This window comes from Oncorhynchus nerka, unplaced genomic scaffold (genome assembly GCF_034236695.1).
Source record: "Oncorhynchus nerka isolate Pitt River unplaced genomic scaffold, Oner_Uvic_2.0 unplaced_scaffold_3181, whole genome shotgun sequence".
Lineage (NCBI taxonomy): Eukaryota > Metazoa > Chordata > Actinopteri > Salmoniformes > Salmonidae > Oncorhynchus > Oncorhynchus nerka.
Window position 1 is genome coordinate 1,740 of NW_027038117.1, and position 24,321 is coordinate 26,060.

General features: G+C 48.6%; 1 protein-coding gene and 1 long non-coding RNA gene across 2 annotated transcripts; both read left to right on the forward strand.

Moving 5' to 3' along the window:
• Nucleotides 1-457: 457 nt before the first annotated feature.
• On the forward strand, nt 458-4,702 carry LOC135566828 (ATP-dependent RNA helicase Ddx1-like; the record flags this gene model as incomplete). Its single annotated transcript, XM_065014430.1, has 4 exons — nt 458-648; nt 1,688-1,739; nt 2,576-2,721; nt 4,382-4,702. Coding segments are annotated over 4 exons (710 nt in total), but the record flags the coding sequence as incomplete, so codon positions are not given.
• Nucleotides 4,703-5,114: 412 nt separating this feature from the next.
• Nucleotides 5,115-24,258, forward strand: LOC135566829 (uncharacterized). Its single transcript, XR_010462193.1, has 3 exons — nt 5,115-5,136; nt 5,768-5,840; nt 24,217-24,258. It is a non-coding gene; the product is annotated as an uncharacterized LOC135566829 (long non-coding RNA).
• Nucleotides 24,259-24,321: the final 63 nt, after the last annotated feature.

The window sequence follows — 24,321 nt, forward strand, 5'->3', positions numbered from 1 at the left end:
ATATATTACTCTGTTATTCCCCTAGTGTCTGTCTGATTCCCTAGTGTTTGTCTGAACTCATATATTACTCTGTTATTCCCTAGTGTCTGTCTGTCTGATCCTATATATTACTCTGTTATACTCCTAGTGTCTGTCTGATCCTATATATTACTGTTATTCCCCTAGTGTCTGTCTGGTCCTATATATTGCTCTGTTATTCCCTAGTGTCTGTCTGATCCTATATATTACTCTGTTATTCCCCTAGTGTCTGTCTGTCTGAACTTATATATTGCTCTGTTATTCCCTTAGTGTCTGTCTGGTCCTATATATTACTCTGTTATTCCCCTAGTGTCTGTCTGGTCCTATATATTACTCTGTTATACCCCTAGTGTCTGTCTGAACCTATATATTACTCTGTTATTCCCCTAGTGTCTGTCTGATCCTATATATTACTCTGTTATTCCTCTCTCTGTACCAGGTCATCGCCTGCTCAGCGACTCTCCACTCCTTCGACGTAAAGAAGCTGTCAGAGAGGATCATGCACTTCCCCACCTGGGTGACCTGAAGGGAGAGGATTCTGTCCCTGAGACCGTACATCACGTGGTCGTACCTGTCAACCCTAAACACGACCGCAGCTGGGAACGCCTCGACCGCAAGAACCACATCCTGGTCAGTCTGGGTTCAGAGTGAATAGAACCACATCCTGGTCAGAGTGAATAGAACCACTTCCTGGTCAGTCTGGGGTCAGAGTGAATAGAACCACATCCTGGTCAGTCTGGGGTCAGAGTGAATAGAACCACATCCTGGTCAGAGTGAATAGAACCACATCCTGGTCAGTCTGGGGTCAGAGTGAATAGAACCATATCCTGGTCAGTCTGGGGTCAGAGTGAATAGAACCACTTCCTGGTCAGTCTGGGGTCAGAGAATAGAACTACTTCCTGGTCAGTCTGGGGTCAGAGTGAATAGAACCACATCCTGGTCAGAGTGAATAGAACCACATCCTGGTCAGTCTGGGGTCAGAGTGAATAGAACCACATCCTGGTCAGTCTGGGGTCAGAGTGAATAGAACCACTTCCTGGTCAGTCTGGGGTCAGAGTGAATAGAACCACTTCCTGGTCAGTCTGGGGTCAGAGAATAGAACCACTTCCTGGTCAGTCTGGGGTCAGAGAATAGAACTACTTCCTGGTCAGTCTGGGGTCAGAGAATAGAAGCACTTCTGGTTTGATCAGGGGTCACCATAGAGTTGAGTAGAGCAGGGGGCTTCCCAAACTCGGGCCTGGGACCCAGGGTGCACCTTTGGTTTTTAGGAATTACACAGCTGATTTTAAATAATCAAAGCTTGATGTGTTAGTTATTTAAATCAACTGTATAGTTGAAAGATCAGAAGGTGTACCCAGGGGAGCCCCAGACCTGAGTTTAGGAAACCCTGAGGTAGAGGATGTTCGGTATCTTCTGAGAGCATGAACCCTTATGGGTTCTCTCCGTCTTATTTTAATACTCTAATTCCTCCTTCCTCTCTTTCCTCCTCCTTTCCCTCCTTCCTCCTCCTCTCGTTTCTCTTTCCTTTCTCTCCTCCCTCCTCTCGTTCCTCCTTCTCTCCTCTCGTTCCTCCTTCTCTCCTTTCTCCTCCCTCCTTTCTCTCCTCTCTCTCTCTCCTCTCCTTCCTCCTCCCTCTCTCCTCTCCTTCCTCCTCTCCTGTGTGTTTCAGACTGATGAGGTCCATGCTAAAGACAACACCAGACCAGGAGCCAACAGCTCAGGTCAGACTGACCCCTGCATAAAGCCTCCATCCCAAATGGCACCTTGTTTCTAAAGTATCCTGGTGAAAGTAGTGCACTATATAGGTCTCTGGTCAAAGTAGTGCACTATATAGGGGCCTCTGTTGGAAGTAGTGCACTATATAGGGGCCCTGGTTAAAGTAGTGCACTATATAGGGCCCTGGGTCAAAGTAGTACCATAAGAAATCTCTGGGTCAAAGTAGTGCACTATATAGGGGCCTCTGGTCAAAGTAGTGCACTATAGGGGCCCTAGGTCAAAGTAGTTATATAGGGGCCCCTGGCCGTTTAGTAATCTATATAGGGGCTCTGATTTAAAGTAGTGCACTATATAGGGCCTAGTCCAAGTCTCTGTCAAAGTAGTGCACTGCTGGTCAAAGAGGCACCCCTGGTCAAAGTAGTGCACTATAGGGGCCCTGGTCAAAGTTAGTGCACTATATAGGGGGCCCTGGTTAAAGTAGTACTATATAGGGGCCCTGGTTAAAGTAGTGCACTATATAGGGGCCCTGGTCAAAGTGATGCACTATATAGGGTCTCTGGTTAAAGTAGTGCACTATATAGGGGCCCTGGTCAAAGTGATGCACTATATAGGGGTCCTGGTTAAAGTAGTGCACTATTTAGGGGCCCTGGTTAAAGTAGTGCACTATATAGGGGCCCTGGTCAAAGTGATGCACTATATAGGGGCCCTGGTCAAAGTAGTGCACTATATAGGGCACTGGTCAAAGGGGGAGCCCTGATATTACATTGTAATGTCCTGTTGTTTTCTAGCGTAAGGCTATGGTCTGACCTGTTACTGTGTGTGTGTGTGTGTGTGTGTGTAGAGATGTGGTCTGAGGCCATCAAGATCTTGAAGGGGGAGTACACCATCAGAGCCATCAGGGAACACAACATGGACCAGGCCATCATCTTCTGTCGGACCAAGATCGACTGTGACAACATGGAGCAGTACTTCATCGTACAGGAGGAGGTGAGTTAGAATACTACTACCGTGTACTACATAAATACACAATACTACAACATGGAGAAGTACTTCATAGTACAGGAGTGGTCAGTTAGAATACTACTACTATACTACATAAATACTACAACATGGAGCAGTACTTCATAGTACAGGGAGGAGGTGAGTTAGAAATACTACTACTGTACTAAGTTACAAATACTACAACATGGAGCAGCACTTCCACAGTACAGGGAGTGGGTCACATTACTTACTACTATACTACAACATGGAGCAGCACTTCATAGTACAGGGAGGAGGCAGTTAGATTACTACTACTGTACTATTTAAATACTACAATACTTCAACATGGAGCAGTACTATAGTACAGGGAGGAGGTGAGTTAGAATACTGTACTACATAAATACTACAATACTACAACATGGAGAAGTACTTCATAGTACAGGGAGTGGGTCAGTTAGAATACTAATACTATATTACATAAATACTACAACATGGAGCAACAGTACTATAGTACAGGGAGGAGGCTAGTTAGATTACTACCACTGTACTATTTAAATACCACAACTTCAACATGGAGCAGTACTATAGTACAGGGAGGATGTATATGAGAATACTGTACTCACATAAATACTACTACAACATGGAGCAAAAACTTCATCGTACAGGGGAGGTGAATTAGATCTACCACCGTACTAAGGCAAATGACTACTAATAACATGGAGCAGTACTTCATCGTACAGGGGGGAGGTGAGTTAGAATACTACTACTGTACTACATAAATACTACTACAACATGGAGCAGTACTTCATGGTACAGGGAGGAGGTGAGTTAGAATACTGTACTACATAAATACTACAATACTACAACATGGATCAGTTCTTCATAGTACAGGGAGGAGGTGAGTTAGAATACTACAACTGTACTACATAAATACTACAATACTACAACATGGATCAGTTCTTCATAGTACAGGGAGGAGGTGAGTTAGAATACTACAACTGTACTACATAAATACTACAATACTACAACATGGAGCAGTACTTCATAGTACAGGGAGGAGGTGAATTAGAATACTACCACTGTACTACATAAATACTCAAGCAATACACAGGATGGTGTGTTTTACCCTGTCCCCTAGTCCATTAGGAGGTGAAAAACCACCAGCTTCCTGTGTCTGTCTCCATGGTGACCGGAAGCCCACAGGAGGGCAAACCAATCTGGACCGATTCACAGGTCAATACTATTAGCCACTGGATGACCTCACTAGTACAGGAGGAGGTGAGTTAGAATACTGTACTACATAAATACTACAATACTACAACATGGATCAGTTCTTCACTTAGTACAGGAGGAGGGAGTTAGAATACTACCACTGTACGGACTCACTACTAGCCAAGGGCGTGGTTTTACCTGTCCCTCCTCCATTAGGTCCAGGGCGGACGTGACCTCACTTTCCTGGCGGACTGTCTCCAGCCACGGCGGACAAATGACCTCACTTAGCCACTGGGCGGGTCAGCAGCCTCACTTAGCCACTGACGGACGTGACCTCACTTAGCCACGGGCTGGGACGTGACCTCACTTTTAGCCACGTGGCGGGACGTGACCTCACTTAGCCACGGGCGGACGTGACCTCACTTAGCCACGGGCGGGACGTGACCTCACTTAGCCACGGGCGGACGTGACCTCACTTAGCCACGGGCGGGACGTGACCTCACTTAGCCACTGGGCGGGACGTGGCCTCACTCTAGCCACGGGCGGGGACGTGGCTCCACTTAGCCACGGGCGGGACGTGGCCTCACTTAGCCACGGGCGGGACGTTCACTTAGCCACTGACGGGACGTGCACCTCACTTAGCCACGTGGGCGGGACGCGGCCTCACTTAGCCACGGGCGGACGTGACCTCACCAGCCACGGGCGGGACGTGACCACCAGCCACTGGCGGGACGTGGCCTCACTTAGCCACTGGCGGGACGTGGTTTCACTTTGAAGACATGGACGTGGGCCTCACTTAGCCACTGGCGGACGTGGCCTCACTTAGCCACTGGCGGATATGACCGGGGAACTTAGCCACGGGCGGATATGACCGGGCACTACTCTGGGAGCCGGGGGGCACGGGGCACTACTCTGGAGCGGGGGCACTACCTGACCTGGAGCGGGGGGGAACAGGCGGCCATGTGGGATGTAGACATGATTAGAGGTATGGTTGGCAGTGGGACCCCAGCTGTTCCTCATAAATGTCTCTCACAGGAAAATAAATAAAATAAAACACTTCCTATTTTACACTTTTATTTTCTATTCTGTTTTCAGCAACAGCATCAAATATGATATTGACTTCCTGTATCTCTTACAGAAACAGGAAGTGAAGTTTTTGATCTGTACAGACGTGGGGCCAGGGGCATGACATCCACGGAGTCCCCTACGGTGAGATTAACACACAGACCATGAGATTAACACAGACCATGAGATTAACACAGACACACAACACAGACCATGAGATTAACACAGACACACAACACAGACCATGAGATTAACACAGACACAGACCATGAGATTAACACCACAGACCATGAGATTAACACAGACCATGAGATTAACACAGACACACAACACAGACCATGAGATTAACACAGACACAGACCACAGACCAGAGACAGACACAGATTAACACAGACCATGAGATTAACACAGACACAGACCATGAGATTGACACAGACCATGAGATTAACACAGACACACAGACCATGAGATTAACACAGACACAGACCATGAGATTAACACAGAAACACAACACAGACCATGAGATTAACACAGACACAGACCATGAGATTAACACAGAGACAGACCATGAGATTAACACAGACACAGACCATGAGATTAACACAGACACAGACCATGAGATTAACACAGACACAGACCATGAGATTAACACAACACAGACCATGAGATTAACACACAGACCATGAGATTAACACACACAGATATAACCTCCTTTTCAGGTCCAAGTCGTCCTGTTGCTTTTTAATCCATGTTGACCCTGATCAATGTGTTCCAGTGATCAACGTGACTCTGCCAGATGAGAAGCAAAACTACGTCCATCGCATCGGTAGAGTGGGGAGAGCAGAGAGGTCAGTAATATCTGGTCTGGGGGGGTCAGAGGTCAGTAATATCTAGTCTGGTGGGGGGAGAGGTCAGTAATATCTAGTCTGGTGGGGAGAGAGCAGAGAGGTCAGTAATATCTAGTCTGGTGGGGAGAGCAGAGAGGTCAGTAATATCTAGTCTGGTGGGGGGAGAGGTCAGTAATATCTAGTCTGGTGGGGGAGAGGTCAGTAATATCTAGTCTGGTGGGGAGAGGTCAGTAATTCTAGTCTGGTGGGGGGTCAGAGAGGTCAGTAATATCTAGTCTGGTGGGTCAGAGGTCAGTAATATCTAGTCTGGTGGGGAGAGGTCAGTAATATCTAGTCTGGTGGGGGAGAGGTCAGTAATATCTAGTCTGCAATATCTAGTGGGGGAGAGGTCAGTAATATCTAGTCTGGTGGAGCAGAGAGGTCAGTAATATCTAGTCTGGTGGGTAGAGAGGTCAGTAATATAGTCTGGTGGGGAGAGCAGAGAGGTCAGTAATATCTAGTCTGGTGGGGAGAGCAGGGGAGCTAGCAGAGAGGTCAGTAATATCTAGTCTGGTGGGGGAGTCAGTAATATCTAGAGAGGTCAGTAACATTCTAGTCTGTGGGGAGAGCAGAGAGGTCAGTAATATCTAGTCTGGTGGGGAGAGCAGAGAGGTCAGTAATATCTAGTCTGGTGGGGAGAGCAGAGAGGTCAGTAATATCTAGTCTGGTGGAGAGCAGAGAGGTCAGTAATATCTGGTCTGGGGGGGTCAGAGGTCAGTAATATCTAGTCTGGTGGAGAGCAGAGAGGTCAGTAATATCTAGTCTGGTGGGGAGAGCAGAGAGGTCGGGGTAATATCTAGTCTGGTGGGGAGAGCACATCAGAGAGGTCAGTAATATCTAGTCTGGTGGGAGAGCAGAGAGGTCAGTAATATCTAGTCTGGTGGGGCAGAGAGGTCAGTAATATCTAGTCTGGTGGGGAGCAGAGAGGTCAGTAATATCTAGTCTGGTGGGAGGAGAGCAGAGGTCAGTAATATCTAGTCTGGTGGGGAGAGGTCAGTAATATCTAGTCTGGTGGGGAGAGAGCAGAGGTCAGTAATATCTAGTCTGGTGGGGGGAGAGGTCAGTAATATCTAGTCTGGTGGGGAGAGAGCAGAGAGGTCAGTAATATCTAGTCTGGTGGGGGGAGAGGTCAGTAATATCTAGTCTGGTGGAGAGCAGAGAGGTCAGTAATATCTAGTCTGGTGGGGAGAGCAGAGAGGTCAGTAATATCTAGTCTGGTGGGGGAGAGGTCAGTAATATCTAGTCTGGTGGGGAGAGAGGTCAGTAATATCTAGTCTGGTGGGGAGAGAGGTCAGTAATATCTAGTCTGGTGGGGAGAGAGGTCAGTAATATCTAGTCTGGTGGGGCAGAGAGGTCAGTAATATCTAGTCTGGTGGAGAGCAGAGAGGTCAGTAATATCTAGTCTGGTGGGAGTCAGAGAGGTCAGTAATATCTAGTCTGGTGGGGAGAGCAGAGAGTCAGTAATATCTAGTCTGGTGGGGGAGAGAGGTCAGTAATATCTAGTCTGGTGGGGGGAGAGGTCAGTAATATCTAGTCTGGTGGGGCAGAGAGGTCAGTAATATCTAGTCTGGTGGGAGAGAGGTCAGTAATATCTAGTCTGGTGGGGAGAGAGGTCAGTAATATCTAGTCTGGTGGGAGCAGAGAGGTCAGTAATATCTAGTCTGGTGGGGAGAGAGAGGTCAGTAATATCTAGTCTGGTGGGGAGAGCAGAGAGGTCAGTAATATCTAGTCTGGTGGGGGAGAGGTCAGTAATATCTAGTCTGGTGGGGAGAGCAGAGAGGTCAGTAATATCTAGTCTGGTGGGGAGAGCAGAGGTCAGTAATATCTAGTCTGGTGGCAGAGAGGTCAGTAATATCTAGAGAGGTCAGTAATATCTAGTCTGGTGGGGGGAGAGCAGAGAGGTCAGTAATATCTAGTCTGGTGGGAGAGCAGAGAGGTCAGTAATATCTAGTCTGGTGGAGAGCAGAGAGGTCAGTAATATCTAGTCTGGTGGGGGGAGAGGTCAGTAATATCTAGTCTGGTGGGGGGAGAGGTCAGTAATATCTAGTCTGGTGGGGAGAGCAGAGAGGTCAGTAATATCTAGTCTGGTGGGGAGAGAGGTCAGTAATATCTAGTCTGGTGGAGGATAATATCTAGTCAGAGAGGTCAGTAATATCTAGTCTGGTGGGAGAGAGGTCAGTAATATCTAGTCTGGTGGGGAGAGCAGAGAGGTCAGTAATATCTAGTCTGGTGGGGAGAGCAGCAGAGGTCAGTAATATCAGTAATATAGTCTGGTGGAGGCAGAGAGGTCAGTAATATCTAGTCTGGTGGGGAGAGCAGAGAGGTCAGTAATATCTAGTCTGGTGGGGAGAGCAGAGAGGTCAGTAATATCTAGTCTGGTGGGGGGAGAGGTCAGTAATATCTAGTCTGGTGGGGAGAGAGGTCAGTAATATCTAGTCTGGTGGGGAGAGCAGAGGTCAGTAATATCTAGTCTGGTGGGGAGAGAGAACAGAGAGGTCAGTAATATCTAGTCTGGTGGGGAGAGAGAACAGAGAGGTCAGTAATATCTAGTCTGGTGGGGAGAGCAGAGAGGTCAGTAATATCTAGTCTGGTGGGGAGAGAGAGCAGAGAGGTCAGTAATATCTAGTCTGGTGGGGAGAGCAGAGAGGTCAGTAATATCTAGTCTGGTGGGGAGAGAGGTCAGTAATATCTAGTCTGGTGGTCAGAGTCTGGTGGGAGAGGTCAGTAATATCTAGTCTGGTGGGGGAGAGGTCAGTAATATCTAGTCTGGTGGGGAGATCTAGAGAGGTCAGTAATATCTAGTCTGGTGAGAGAGGTCAGTAATATCTAGTCAGAGAGGTCAGTAATATCTAGTCTGGTGGGGTCAGAGGTCAGTAATATCTAGTCTGGTGGGGAGAGAGTAATATCTAGTCAGAGAGGTCAGTAATATCTAGTCTGGTGGGGAGAGAGGTCAGTAATATCTAGTCTGGTGGTGGGGAGCAGAGAGGTCAGTAATATCTAGTCTGGTGGGGAGAGAGGTCAGTAATATCTAGAGAGGTCAGTAATATCTAGTCTGGTGGGGAGAGAGGTCAGTAATATCTAGTCTGGTGGGGTCAGAGGTCAGTAATATCTAGTCTGGTGGGGAGAGCAGAGAGGTCAGTAATATCTAGTCTGGTGGGGAGAGAGCAGAGAGGTCAGTAATATCTAGTCTGGTGGGGGGCAGAGAGGTCAGTAATATCTAGTCTGGTGGGGAGAGAGGTCAGTAATATCTAGTCTGGTGGGGGAGAGAGGTCAGTAATATCTAGTCTGGTGGGGAGCAGAGGTCAGTAATATCTAGTCTGGTGGGGGGAGAACAGAGAGGTCAGTAATATCTAGTCTGGTGGGGGAGCAGAGAGGTCAGTAATATCTAGTCTGGTGGGGAGCAGAGAGGTCAGTAATATCTAGTCTGGTGGGGAGAGAGGTCAGTAATATCTAGTCTGGTGGGAGAGCAGAGAGGTCAGTAATATCTAGTCTGGTGGGGAGAGCAGAGAGGTCAGTAATATCTAGTCTGGTGGGGAGAGCAGAGAGGTCAGTAATATCTAGTCTGGTGGGGAGAGCAGAGGTCAGTAATATCTAGTCTGGTGGGGGGAGAGGTCAGTAATATCTAGTCTGGTGGGGAGAGCAGAGAGGTCAGTAATATCTAGTCTGGTGGGGAGAGCAGAGAGGTCAGTAATATCTAGTCTGGTGGGGACAGAGGTCAGTAATATCTAGGTCAGTAATATCTAGTCTGGTGGAGAGCAATGAGGTCAGTAATATCTAGTCTGGTGGGGAGAGAGCAGAGAGGTCAGTAATATCTAGTCTGGTGGGGAGAGAGAGCAGAGAGGTCAGTAATATAGTCTAGTCAGTAATATCTAGTCTGGTGGGGGAGAGAGGTCAGTAATATCTAGTCTGGTGGGGAGAGAGGTCAGTAATATCTAGTCTGGTGGGGTCAGAGAGGTCAGTAATATCTAGTCTGGTGGGGTCAGAGGTCAGTAATATCTAGTCTGGTGGGAGAGAGGTCAGTAATATCTAGTCTGGTGGGGCAGAGAGGTCAGTAATATCTAGTCTGGTGGGGGGGAACAGAGAGGTCAGTAATATCTAGTCTGGTGGGGAGCAGAGAGGTCAGTAATATCTAGTCTGGTGGGGAGCAGAGAGGTCAGTAATATCTAGTCTGGTGGGGAACAGAGGTCAGTAATATCTAGTCTGGTAATATCTAGTCTGGTGGGGGAGAGGTCAGTAATATCTAGTCTGGTGGGGAGAGCAGAGAGGTCAGTAATATCTAGTCTGGTGGGGAGAGAGGTCAGTAATATCTAGTCTGGTGGGAGAGCAGAGAGGTCAGTAATATCTAGTCTGGTGGGGGGAGAGGTCAGTAACATCTAGTCTGGTGGGGAGAGCAGAGAGGTCAGTAATATCTAGTCTGGTGGGGTCAGAGGTCAGTAATATCTAGTCTGGTGGGGAGAGAGCAGAGAGGTCAGTAATATCTAGTCTGGTGGGGGAGCAGAGAGGTCAGTAATATCTAGTCTGGTGGGGAGAGAGCAGAGAGGTCAGTAATATCTAGTCTGGTGGGGAGAGAGGTCAGTAATATCTAGTCTGGTGGGGAGAGAGGTCAGTAATATCTAGTCTGGTGGGGAGAGAGGTCAGTAATATCTAGTCTGGTGGAGAGCAGAGAGGTCAGTAATATCTAGTCTGGTGGGGAGAGAGGTCAGTAATATCTAGTCTGGTGGGAGAGCAGAGAGGTCAGTAATATCTAGTCTGGTGGGGAGAGCAGAGAGGTCAGTAATATCTAGTCTGGTGGGGAGAGAGCAGAGAGGTCAGTAATATCTAGTCTGGTGGGGAGAGCAGAGAGGTCAGTAATATCTAGTCTGGTGGGGAGAGAGGTCAGTAATATCTAGTCTGGTGGGGAGAGCAGAGAGGTCAGTAATATCTAGTCTGGTGGGGGAGAGGTCAGTAAACAGAGGTCAGTAATATCTAGTCTGGTGGGGTCAGAGGTCAGTAATCTAGTCTGGTAGTCTAGTCTGGTGGGGAGAGCAGAGGTCAGTAATATCTAGTCTGGTGGGGAGAGCAGAGAGGTCAGTAATATCTAGTCTGGTGGGGAGAGCAGAGAGGTCAGTAATATCTAGTCTGGTGGGGAGAGCAGAGAGGTCAGTAATATCTAGTCTGGTGGGGTCAGAGGTCAGTAATATCTAGTCTGGTGGGGAGAGAGCAGAGAGGTCAGTAATATCTAGTCTGGTGGGGGTCAGGAGGTCAGTAATATCTAGTCTGGTGGGGAGAGAGGTCAGTAATATCTAGTCTGGTGGGTCAGAGGTCAGTAATATCTAGTCTGGTGGGGGGGAGAGGTCAGTAATATCTAGTCTGGTGGGCAGAGAGGTCAGTAATATCTAGTCTGGTGGGGAGAACAGAGGTCAGTAATATCTAGTCTGGTGGGGTCAGAGGTCAGTAATATCTAGTCTGGTGGGGAGAGCAGAGAGGTCAGTAATATCTAGTCTGGTGGGGAGAGAGCAGAGAGGTCAGTAATATCTAGTCTGGTGAGGAGAGAGGTCAGTAATATCTAGTCTGGTGGGGGTCAGAGAGGTCAGTAATATCTAGTCTGGTGGGGAGAGAGGTCAGTAATATCTAGTCAGAGAGGTCAGTAATATCTAGTCTGGTGGGAGGTCAGTAATATCTAGTCTGGTGGGGAGAGCAGAGAGGTCAGTAATATCTAGTCTGGTGGGAGAGCAGAGAGGTCAGTAATATCTAGTCTGGGTGGGGTAATATCTAGTCTGGTGGGAGAGAGGTCAGTAATATCTAGTCTGGTGGGGGAGAGAGAGAGAGGTCAGTAATATCTAGTCTGGTGGGGGGAGAGAGGTCAGTAATATCTAGTCTGGTGGGGCAGAGGTCAGTAATATCTAGTCTGGTGGGGAGAGGTCAGTAATATCTAGTCTGGTGGGGAGAGAGGTCAGTAATATCTAGTCTGGTGGGGAGAGGTCAGTAATATCTAGTCTGGTGGGGAGGGAGAGAGGTCAGTAATATCTAGTCTGGGGTAATATCTAGTCTGGTGGGAGAGGTCAGTAATATCTAGTCTGGTGGGGTCAGAGAGGTCAGTAATATCTAGTCTGGTGGGGGAGAGCAGAGAGGTCAGTAATATCTAGTCTGGTGGGGAGAGCAGAGAGGTCAGTAATATCTAGTCTGGTGGGGGAGAGAGGTCAGTAATATCTAGTCTGGTGGGGGGAGAGCAGAGAGGTCAGTAATATCTAGTCTGGTGGGGAGAGCAGAGAGGTCAGTAATATCTAGTCTGGTGGGGGGGAGAGGTCAGTAATATCTAGTCTGGTGGGGAGAGCAGAGAGGTCAGTAATATCTAGTCTGGTGGGGGAGAGAGGTCAGTAATATCTAGTCTGGTGGGGTCAGGGTCAGTAATATCTAGTCTGGTGGGGTCAGAGAGGTCAGTAATATCTAGTCTGGTGGGGGAGAGCAGTCAGTAATATCTAGTCTGTAATATCTAGTGGGGGGAGAGGTCAGTAATATCTAGTCTGGTGGGGCAGAGAGGTCAGTAATATCTAGTCTGGTGGGAGAGGCAGAGGTCAGTAATATCTAGTCTGGTGGGGGAGGAGGTCAGTAATATCTAGTCTGGTGGGGGAGAGGTCAGTAATATCTAGTCTGGTGGGGGAGAGGTCAGTAATATCTAGTCTGGTGGAGAGCAGAGAGGTCAGTAATATCTAGTCTGGTGGGGAGAGAGAGGTCAGTAATATCTAGTCTGGTGGGGGGAGAGCAGAGAGGTCAGTAATATCTAGTCTGGTGGGGAGAGCAGAGAGGTCAGTAATATCTAGTCTGGTGGGGGAGAGCAGAGAGGTCAGTAATATCTAGTCTGGTGGGGGGCAGAGAGGTCAGTAATATCTAGTCTGGTGGGAGAGCAGAGAGGTCAGTAATATCTAGTCTGGTGGGGTCAGAGAGGTCAGTAATATCTAGTCTGGTGGGGGAGCAGAGGTCAGTAATATCTAGTCTGGTGGGGGAGCAGAGGTCAGTAATATCTAGTCTGGTGGAGGCAGAGAGGTCAGTAATATCTAGTCTGGTGGGGGAGAGGTCAGTAATATCTAGTCTGGTGGAGGCAGAGAGGTCAGTAATATCTAGTCTGGTGGGAGAGCAGAGGTCAGTAATATCTAGTCTGGTGGGAGAGCAGAGAGGTCAGTAATATCTAGTCTGGTGGGGAGAGCAGGGTAATATCTAGTCTGGTGGGGAGAGCAGAGGTCAGTAATATCTAGTCTGGTGGGGAGAGAGGTCAGTAATATCTAGTCTGGTGGGGGGCAGAGAGGTCAGTAATATCTAGTCTGGTGGGGAGAGAGGTCAGTAATATCTAGTCTGGTGGGGAGGAGGTCAGTAATATCTAGTCTGGTGGGGTCAGAGGTCAGTAATATCTAGTCTGGTGGGGTCAGAGAGGTCAGTAATATCTAGTCTGGTGGGGGGGAGAGGTCAGTAATATCTAGTCTGGTGGGGAGAGAGGTCAGTAATATCTAGTCTGGTGGGGAGAGAGGTCAGTAATATCTAGTCTGGTGGGGAGCAGAGAGGTCAGTAATATCTAGTCTGGTGGGGGCAGAGGTCAGTAATATCTAGTCTGGTGGGGGGTCAGAGGTCAGTAATATCTAGTCTGGTGGGGAGAGAGGTCAGTAATATCTAGTCTGGTGGGAGAGAGGTCAGTAAATCTAGTCTGGTGGAGGAGAGGTCAGTCTAGTCTGGTGGGGAGAGGTCAGTAATATCTAGTCTGGTGGGGAGAGAGGTCAGTAATATCTGGTCTGGTGGGGGGGAGAGGTCAGTAATATCTAGTCAGAGAGGTCAGTAATATCTAGTCTGGTGGGGAGAGCAGAGAGGTCAGTAATATCTAGTCTGGTGGGGAGAGCAGAGAGGTCAGTAATATCTAGTCTGGTGGGAGAGCAGAGGTCAGTAATATCTAGTCAGTCAGTAATATCTAGTCTGGTGGGAGAGAGGTCAGTAATATCTAGTCTGGTGGGGGAGAGGTCAGTAATATCTAGTCTGGTGGGGGGAGAGGTCAGTAATATCTAGTCTGGTGGGGAGAGCAGAGAGGTCAGTAATATCTAGTCTGGTGGGGAGAGAGGTCAGTAATATCTAGTCTGGTGGGGTCAGAGGTCAGTAATATCTAGTCTGGTGGGGTCAGAGGTCAGTAATATCTAGTCTGGTGGGGAGAGAGCAGAGAGGTCAGTAATATCTGGTCTGGTGGGGAGAGAGGTCAGTAATATCTAGTCTGATGGGGAGAGAGGTCAGTAATATCTGGTCTGGTGGGGAGAGAGGTCAGTAATATCTAGTCTGATGGGGAGAGAGGTCAGTAATATCTAGTCTGGTGGGGAGAGAGGTCAGTAATATCTAGTCTGGTGGGGGGAGAGGTCAGTAATATCTAGTCTGGTGGGGAGAGAGGTCAGTAATATCTAGTCTGGTGGGGAGAGCAGAGAGGTCAGTAATATCTAGTCTGGTGGGAGCAGAGCAGAGGTCAGTAATATCTAGTCTGGTGGGGAGAGAGAGGTCAGTAATATCTAGTCTGGTGAGGGAGAGTCAGAGAACAGAGAGGTCAGTAATATCTAGTCTGGTGGGAGAGAGAGTAATATCAGAGAGGTCAGTAATATCTAGTCTGGTGGGGAGAGGTCAGTAATATCTAGTCTGGTGGGAGCAGAGAGGTCAGTAATATCTAGTCTGGTGGGGCAGAGAGGTCAGTAATATCTAGTCTGGTGGGGAGAGAGAGAGGTCAGTAATATCTAGTCTGGTGGGGGAGCAGAGAGGTCAGTAATATCTAGTCTGGTGGGGTCAGAGAGGTCAGTAATATCTAGTCTGGTGGGGAGAGAGTCAGTAATATCTAGTCTGGTGGGGGGAGAGGTCAGTAATATCTAGAGAGGTCAGTAATATCTAGTCTGGTGGGGAGAGAGCAGAGAGGTCAGTAATATCTAGTCTGGTGGGGAGAGAGGTCAGTAATATCTAGTCTGGTGGGGAGAGAGGTCAGTAATATCTAGTCTGGTGGGGAGAGAGGTCAGTAATATCTAGTCTGGTGGGGAGAGAGGTCAGTAATATCTAGTCTGGTGGGGAGAGAGGTCAGTAATATCTAGTCTGGTGGGGTCAGGGTAATATCTAGTCTGGTGGGGAGAGCAGAGAGGTCAGTAATATCTAGTCTGGTGGGGGAGAGAGGTCAGTAATATCTAGTCTGGTGGGGAGAGAGGTCAGTAATATCTAGTCTGGTGGGGAGAGAGGTCAGTAATATCTAGTCTGGTGGGGAGAGCAGAGAGGTCAGTAATATCTAGTCTGGTGGGGTCAGAGGTCAGTAATATCTAGTCTGGTGGGGAGCAGAGAGGTCAGTAATATCTAGTCTGGTGGGGAGAGAGAGCAGAGAGGTCAGTAATATCTAGTCTGGTGGGGAGAGAGAGCAGAGAGGTCAGTAATATCTAGTCTGGTGGGAGAGCAGAGGTCAGTAATATCTAGTCTGGTGGGAGAGCAGAGAGGTCAGTAATATCTAGTCTGGTGGGGAGAGAGGTCAGTAATATCTAGTCTGGTGGAGAGAACAGAGAGGTCAGTAATATCTAGTCTGGTGGGGAGAGCAGAGAGGTCAGTAATATCTAGTCTGGTGGAGGCAGAGAGGTCAGTAATATCTAGTCTGGTGGGGGGAGAAGAGAGAGGTCAGTAATATCTAGTCTGGTGGGGGGAGCAGAGAGGTCAGTAATATCTAGTCTGGTGGGGAGAGAGGTCAGTAATATCTAGTCTGGTGGGGAGAGAGGTCAGTAATATCTAGTCTGGTGGGGAGAGAGGTCAGTAATATCTAGTCTGGTGGGGAGAGAGCAGAGAGGTCAGTAATATCTAGTCTGGTGGGGAGAGCAGAGAGGTCAGTAATATCTAGTCTGGTGGGGAGAGAGGTCAGTAATATCTAGTCTGGTGGGGAGAGGTCAGTAATATCTCGTCTGGTGGGGAGAGAGGTCAGTAATATCTAGTCTGGTGGGGAGAGCAGAGAGGTCAGTAATATCTAGTCTGGTGGGGAGAGCAGAGAGGTCAGTAATATCTAGTCTGGTGGGGGGGAGAGAGGTCATCTAGTCTGGTCAGTAATATCTAGTCTGGTGGGGGCAGAGAGGTCAGTAATATCTAGTCTGGTGGGGAGCAGAGGTCAGTAATATCTAGTCTGGTGGGAGAGCAGAGGTCAGTAATATCTAGTCTGGTGGGGGAGAGGTCAGTAATATCTAGTCTGGTGGGAGAGCAGAGAGGTCAGTAATATCTAGTCTGGTGGGGAGAGAGAGCAGAGAGGTCAGTAATATCTAGTCTGGTGGGGTCAGAGGTCAGTAATATCTAGTCTGGTGGGGTCAGAGGTCAGTAATATCTAGTCTGGTGGGGAGAGCAGAGAGGTCAGTAATATCTAGTCTGGTGGGGAGCAGAGGTCAGTAATATCTAGTCTGGTGGGGGGAGAGAGAGGTCAGTAATATCTAGTCTGGTGGGGAGAGAGGTCAGTAATATCTAGTCTGGGGAGAGAGGTCAGTAATATCTAGTCTGGTGGGGAGCAGAGAGGTCAGTAATATCTAGTCTGGTGGGGAGAGCAGAGGTCAGTAATATCTAGTCTGGTGGGGAGAGCAGAGAGGTCAGTAATATCTAGTCTGGTGGGGAGCAGAGAGGTCAGTAATATCTAGTCTGGTGGGGAGAGAGGTCAGTAATATCTAGTCTGGTGGGGAGAGAGGTCAGTAATATCTAGTCTGGTGGGGACAGAGGTCAGTAATATCTAGTCTGGTGGGGAGAGCAGAGAGGTCAGTAATATCTAGTCTGGTGGGGGAGAGCAGAGAGGTCAGTAATATCTAGTCTGGTGGGGAGAGAGGTCAGTAATATCTAGTCTGGTGGGGTCAGAGGTCAGTAATATCTAGTCTGGTGGGGTCAGAGGTCAGTAATATCTAGTCTGGTGGGGGGAGAGGTCAGTAATATCTAGTCTGATGGGGAGAGAGGTCAGTAATATCTAGTCTGGTGGGGAGAGAGGTCAGTAATATCTAGTCTGGTGGGGTCAGAGGTCAGTAATATCTAGTCTGGTGGGGTCAGAGGTCAGTAATATCTAGTCTGGTGGGGAGAGAGGTCAGTAATATCTAGTCTGGTGGGGAGAGAGGTCAGTAATATCTAGTCTGGTGGGGAGAGAGGTCAGTAATATCTAGTCTGGTGGGAGCAGAGAGGTCAGTAATATCTAGTCTGGTGGGGAGAGAGGTCAGTAATATCTGGTCTGGTGGGGTCAGCAGTAATATCTAGTCTGGTGGAGGCAGAGAGGTCAGTAATATCTAGTCTGGTGGGAGAGCAGAGAGGTCAGTAATATCTAGTCTGGTGGGGAGAGCAGAGAGGTCAGTAATATCTAGTCTGGTGGGAGAGCAGAGAGGGTAATATCTAGTCTGGTGGGGAGAGCAGAGAGGTCAGTAATATCTAGTCTGGTGGGGAGAGCAGAGAGGTCAGTAATATCTAGTCTGGTGGGGAGAGCAGAGAGGTCAGTAATATCTAGTCTGGTGGGGGAGAGGTCAGTAATATCTAGTCTGGGGGGAGAGCAGAGAGGTCAGTAATATCTAGTCTGGTGGGGAGAGAGGTCAGTAATATCTAGTCTGGTGGGGGAGAGGTCAGTAATATCTAGTCTGGTGGGGGGAGAGGTCAGTAATATCTAGTCTGGTGGGGAGAGCAGAGAGGTCAGTAATATCTAGTCTGGTGGGGAGAGAGGTCAGTAATATCTAGTCTGGTGGGGAGAGCAGAGAGGTCAGTAATATCTAGTCTGGTGGGTAATATCTAGTCTGATGAGAGCAGAGAGGTCAGTAATATCTAGTCTGGTGGGGAGAGAGGTCAGTAATATCTAGTCTGGTGGGGAGAGAGAGGTCAGTAATATCTAGTCTGGTGGGGAGCAGCAGAGGTCAGTAATATCTAGTCTGGTGGGGGAGCAGAGGTCAGTAATATCTAGTCTGGTGGGGAGAGAGGTCAGTAATATCTAGTCTGGTGGGAGAGCAGAGAGGTCAGTAATATCTAGTCTGGTGGGGAGCAGAGAGGTCAGTAATATCTAGTCTGGTGGGGGGAGAGGTCAGTAATATCTAGTCTGGTGGGGAGAGAGGTCAGTAATATCTAGTCTGGTCAGGAGGTCAGTAATATCTAGAGCAGAGAGGTCAGTAATATCTAGTCTGGTGGGGAGAGCAGAGAGGTCAGTAATATCTAGTCTGGTGGGAGAGCAGAGAGGTCAGTAATATCTAGTCTGGTGGGGAGAGGGGTAATATCTAGTCTGGTGGGGAGAGAGCAGAGAGGTCAGTAATATCTAGTCTGGTGGGGGGCAGAGAGGTCAGTAATATCTAGTCTGGTGGGGGGCAGAGAGGTCAGTAATATCTAGTCTGGTGGGGAGAGCAGAGAGGTCAGTAATATCTAGTCTGGTGGGGGGAGAGGTCAGAGCAGAGAGGTCAGTAATATCTAGTCTGGTGGGGGAGAGCAGAGAGGTCAGTAATATCTAGTCTGGTGGGGAGAGCAGAGAGCAGAGAGGTAATATCTAGTCTGGGGGGGAGAGCAGAGAGGTCAGTAATATCTAGTCTGGTGGGGGGGGTCAGTAACATTCAGTCTGGTGGTGGGGGAGAGGTCAGTAATATCTAGTCTGGTGGGGCAGAGAGGTCAGTAATATCTAGTCTGGTGGGGGGGCAGAGAGGTCAGTAATATCTAGTCTGGTGGAGAGCAGAGAGGTCAGTAATATCTAGTCTGGTGGGGTCAGAGGTCAGTAATATCTAGTCTGGTGGGGGGAGAGAGGTCAGTAATATCTAGTCTGGTGGGGGAGAGGTCAGTAATATCTAGTCTGGTGGGGGAGAGGGTCAGAGAGGTCAGTAATATCTAGTCTGGTGGGGGAGAGGTCAGTAATATCTAGTCAGAGAGGTCAGTAATATCTAGTCTGGTGGGGGGGAGGAGTAATATCTAGTCTGGTGGGGAGAGGTCAGTAATATCTAGTCTGGTGGGGTCAGAGGTCAGTAATATCTAGTCTGGTGGGGAGAGCAGAGAGGTCAGTAATATCTAGTCTGGTGGGGAGAGAGGTCAGTAATATCTAGTCTGGTGGGGAGAGAGGTCAGTAATATCTAGTCTGGTGGGGAGAGAGGTCAGTAATATCTAGTCTGGTGGGGAGAGAGGTCAGTAATATCTGGTCTGGCTGGGAGAGCAGAGAGGTCAGTAATATCTAGTCTGGTGGAGAGCAGAGAGGTCAGTAATATCTAGTCTGGTGGGGAGAGCAGAGAGGTCAGTAATATCTAGTCTGGTGGGGAGAGCAGAGAGGTCAGTAATATCTAGTCTGGTGGGGAGAGCAGGGAGAGTCTGGTGGGGAGAGAGGTCAGTAATATCTAGTCTGGTGGGGAGAGGTCAGTAATATCTAGTCTGGTGGGGGGAGAGGTCAGTAATATCTAGTCTGGTGGGAGAGCAGAGAGGTCAGTAATATCTAGTCTGGTGGGGAGAGAGGTCAGTAATATCTAGTCTGGTGGGGAGAGAGGTCAGTAATATCTAGTCTGGTGGGGTCAGAGGTCAGTAATATCTAGTCTGGTGGGGGGAGAGCAGAGAGGTCAGTAATATCTGGTCTGGTGGGGAGAGAGGTCAGTAATATCTAGTCTGATGGGGAGAGAGGTCAGTAATATCTAGTCTGGTGGGGAGAGAGGTCAGTAATATCTAGTCTGGTGGGGAGAGAGGTCAGTAATATCTAGTCTGGTGGGGAGAGAGGTCAGTAATATCTAGTCTGGTGGGAGAGCAGAGAGGTCAGTAATATCTAGTCTGGTGGGGAGAGCAGAGAGGTCAGTAATATCTAGTCTGGTGGGGAGAGCAGAGAGGTCAGTAATATCTAGTCTGGTGGGGAGAGCAGAGAGGTCAGTAATATCTAGTCTGGTGGGGGGAGAGGTCAGTAATATCTAGTCTGGTGGGGAGAGAGGTCAGTAATATCTAGTCTGGTGGGGGGAGAGGTCAGTAATATCTAGTCAGAGGTCAAAATATCTAGTCTGGTGGGGAGAGCAGAGGTCAGTAATATCTAGTCTGGTGGGGAGAGAGGTCAGTAATATCTAGTCTGGTGGGGTCAGAGGTCAGTAATATCTAGTCTGGTGGGGTCAGAGGTCAGTAATATCTAGTCTGGTGGGGGGGAGAGAGGTCAGTAATATCTAGTCTGGTGGGGGGAGAGGTCAGTAATATCTAGTCTGGTGGGGGAGAGGTCAGTAATATCTGGTCTGGTGGGGTGAGAGGTCAGTAATATCTAGTCTGGTGGGGAGAGAGCAGAGAGGTCAGTAATATCTAGTCTGGTGGGGAGAGAGGTCAGTAATATCTAGTCTGATGGGGAGAGAGGTCAGTAATATCTAGTCTGGTGGGGAGAGAGAACAGAGAGGTCAGTAATATCTAGTCTGGTGGGGAGAGAGAACAGAGAGGTCAGTAATATCTAGTCTGGTGGGGTCAGAGAACAGAGAGGTCAGTAATATCTAGTCTGGTGGGGTCAGAGGTCAGTAATATCTAGTCTGGTGGAGAGCAATGAGGTCAGTAATATCTAGTCTGGTGGGGAGAGAGCAGAGAGGTCAGTAATATCTAGTCTGGTGGGGAGAGAGAGCAGAGAGGTCAGTAATATCTAGTCTGGTGGGGTCAGAGGTCAGTAATATCTAGTCTGGTGGGGAGAGCAGAGGTCAGTAATATCTAGTCTGGTGGGGGGAGAGGTCAGTAATATCTAGTCTGGTGGGGAGAGAGCAGAGAGGTCAGTAATATCTAGTCTGGTGGGGAGAGAGCAGAGAGGTCAGTAATATCTAGTCTGGTGGGGAGAGAGGTCAGTAATATCTAGTCTGGTGGGGAGAGAGGTCAGTAATATCTAGTCTGGTGGGGAGAGAGCAGAGAGGTCAGTAATATCTAGTCTGGTGGGAGAGAGGTCAGTAATATCTAGTCTGGTGGGGAGAGAGGTCAGTAATATCTAGTCTGGTGGGGAGAGAGGTCAGTAATATCTAGTCTGGTGGGGAGAGAGGTCAGTAATATCTAGTCTGGTGGGGAGAGGTCAGTAATATCTGGTCTGGCTGGGAGAGCAGAGAGGTCAGTAATATCTGGTCTGGCTGGGAGAGCAGAGAGGTCAGTAATATCTAGTCTGGTGGAGAGCAGAGAGGTCAGTAATATCTAGTCTGGTGGGTCAGGAGAGGTCAGTAATATCTAGTCTGGTGGGGAGGCAGAGAGGTCAGTAATATCTAGTCTGGTGGGGGAGGAGAGGTCAGTAATATCTAGTCTGGTGGGGAGAGCAGCAGAGGTCAGTAATATCTAGTCTGGTGGGGGGAGAGGTCAGTAATATCTAGTCTGGTGGGGAGAGCAGAGAGGTCAGTATCTAGTCTGGTGGGGTCAGAGATATCTAGTCTGGTAATATCTAGTCTGGTGGGAGAGCAGAGGTCAGTAATATCTAGTCTGGTGGGGGGCAGAGAGGTCAGTAATATCTAGTCTGGTGGGGGTCAGAGAGGTCAGTAATATCTAGTCTGGTGGGGTCAGAGGTCAGTAATATCTAGTCTGGTGGGGGAGAGAGGTCAGTAATATCTAGTCTGGTGGGGGAGCAGAGAGGTCAGTAATATCTAGTCTGGTGGGGTCAGAGGTCAGTAATATCTAGTCTGGTGGGGGAGAGGTCAGTAATATCTAGTCTGGTGGGGTCAGAGGTCAGTAATATCTAGTCTGGTGGGGGAGAGGTCAGTAATATCTAGTCTGGTGGGGAGAGAGTCAGTAATATCTAGTCTGATGGGGAGAGAGGTCAGTAATATCTAGTCTGGTGGGGTCAGGGAGCAGAGAGGTCAGTAATATCTAGTCTGGTGGGGAGAGCAGAGAGGTCAGTAATATCTAGTCTGGTGGGGGGAGAGAGGTCAGTAATATCTAGTCTGGTGAGAGGTCAGTAATATCTGGTCTGGTGGGGAGAGAGGTCAGTAATATCTAGTCTGGTGGGGGAGAGCAGAGAGGTCAGTAATATCTAGTCTGGTGGGAGAGAGGTCAGTAATATCTAGTCTGGTGGGGGGGTCAGGTCTGGTGGAGAGGAGAGGTCAGTAATATCTAGTCTGGTGGGGGGAGAGGTCAGTAATATCTAGTCTGGTGGAGAGCAGAGAGGTCAGTAATATCTAGTCTGGTGGGGAGAGCAGAGAGGTCAGTAATATCTAGTCTGGTGGGGAGAGCAGAGAGGTCAGTAATATCTAGTCTGGTGGGGGAGAGAGGTCAGTAATATCTAGTCTGGTGGGGAGAGAGGTCAGTAATATCTAGTCTGGTGGGGAGAGAGGTCAGTAATATCTAGTCTGGTGGGGTCAGAGGTCAGTAATATCTAGTCTGGTGGGGTCAGAGGTCAGTAATATCTAGTCTGGTGGGGAGAGCAGAGAGGTCAGTAATATCTAGTCTGGTGGGGAGCAGAGAGGTCAGTAATATCTAGTCTGGTGGGGAGAGCAGAGAGGTCAGTAATATCTAGTCTGGTGGGGAGAGAGGTCAGTAATATCTAGTCTGGTGGGGAGAGAGGTCAGTAATATCTAGTCTGGTGGGGGGAGGTCAAGAAGAGGGGGAGAGTAATATCTAGTCTGGTGGGGGAGAGAGGTCAGTAATATCTAGTCTGGTGGAGAGCAGAGAGGTCAGTAATATCTAGTCTGGTGGGGAGAGCAGAGAGGTCAGTAATATCTAGTCTGGTGGGGAGAGCAGAGAGGTCAGTAATATCTAGTCTGGTGGGGAGAGCAGAGAGGTCAGTAATATCTAGTCTGGTGGGGAGAGAGGTCAGTAATATCTAGTCTGGTGGGGGAGAGAGGTCAGTAATATCTAGTCTGGTGGGGTCAGAGAGGTCAGTAATATCTAGTCTGGTGGGAGAGCAGAGAGGTCAGTAATATTCTAGTCTGGTGGGGAGAGAGGTCAGTAATTCTAGTCTGTGGGGGAGAGGTCAGTAATATCTAGTCTGGTGGGGAGAGAGGTCAAATATCTAGTCTGGTGGGGGAGAGAGGTCAGTAATATCTAGTCTGGTGGGGTCAGAGGTCAGTAATATCTAGTCTGGTGGGGTCAGAGGTCAGTAATATCTAGTCTGGTGGGGAGAGAGGTCAGTAATATCTAGTCTGATGGGGAGAGAGGTCAGTAATATCTAGTCTGGTGGGGAGAGAGGTCAGTAATATCTAGTCTGATGGGGAGAGAGGTCAGTAATATCTAGTCTGGTGGGGAGAGAGAACAGAGAGGTCAGTAATATCTAGTCTGGTGGGGAGAGAGAACAGAGAGGTCAGTAATATCTAGTCTGGTCAGAGGTCAGTAATATCTAGTCTGGTGGGGTCAGAGGTCAGTAATATCTAGTCTGGTGGAGAGCAATGAGGTCAGTAATATCTAGTCTGGTGGGGAGAGAGCAGAGAGGTCAGTAATATCTAGTCTGGTGGGGAGAGAGAGCAGAGAGGTCAGTAATATCTAGTCTGGTGGGGTCAGAGGTCAGTAATATCTAGTCTGGTGGGGAGAGCAGAGGTCAGTAATATCTAGTCTGGTGGGGGGAGAGGTCAGTAATATCTATCTGATGAGCAGAGAGGTCAGTAATATCTAGTCTGGTGAGAGAGCAGAGAGGTCAGTAATATCTAGTCTGTGGGGAGAGGTCAGTAATATCTAGTCTGGTGGGGGAGAGAGGTCAGTAATATCTAGTCTGATGGGAGAGAGGTCAGTAATATCTGAGTCTGATGGGGAGCAGAGAGGCTCAGTAATATCTAGTCTGGTGGGGAGAGAGGCAGTAATATCTAGTCTGGGGAGAGAGGTCAGTAATATCTAGTCTGGTGGGGAGAGAGGTCAGTAATATCTAGTCTGTGGGGAGAGAGGTCAGTAATATCTAGTCTGGTGGGGGGGAGAGAGAGGTCAGTAATATCTAGTCTGGTGGAGAGCAGAGAGGTCAGTAATATCTAGTCTGGTGGGGAGAGCAGAGAGGTCAGTAATATTCTAGTCTGGTGGGGAGCAGAGAGGTCAGTAATATCTAGTCTGGTGGGAGAGCAGAGAGGCCTCAGTAATATCTAGTCTGGTGGGAGAGCAGAGAGGTCAGTAATATCTAGTCTGGTGGGGGGAGAGTAATATCTAGTCTGGTGGGGGGAGAGGTCAGTAATATCTAGTCTGGTGGGGAGAGCAGAGAGGTCAGTAATATCTAGTCTGGTGGGGAGAACAGTCTGGTGGGGAGAGGTCAGTAATATCTAGTCTGGCTGGGGTCAGAGGTCAGTAATATCTAGTCTGGTGGGGAGCAGGAGAGGTCAGTAATATCTAGTCTGGTGGGGGAGAGAACAGAGAGGTCAGTAATATCTAGTCTGAATCTGTAAGACGATGCTTTTAGTTCTAAACTAGGTTTCATCTGTCTGGGAAAACCACATCTAGAAAAGTCACGTTTCTCTTTATCTTTTAGGATGGGGTTGGCCATCTCTCTGCTACATGGAGAAGGAGAAGGTAAGGCCATCAGTCAGAATGTGTGTTGTAATTCTGTGGTCTCAGGTCAACAGGTCACTGACTC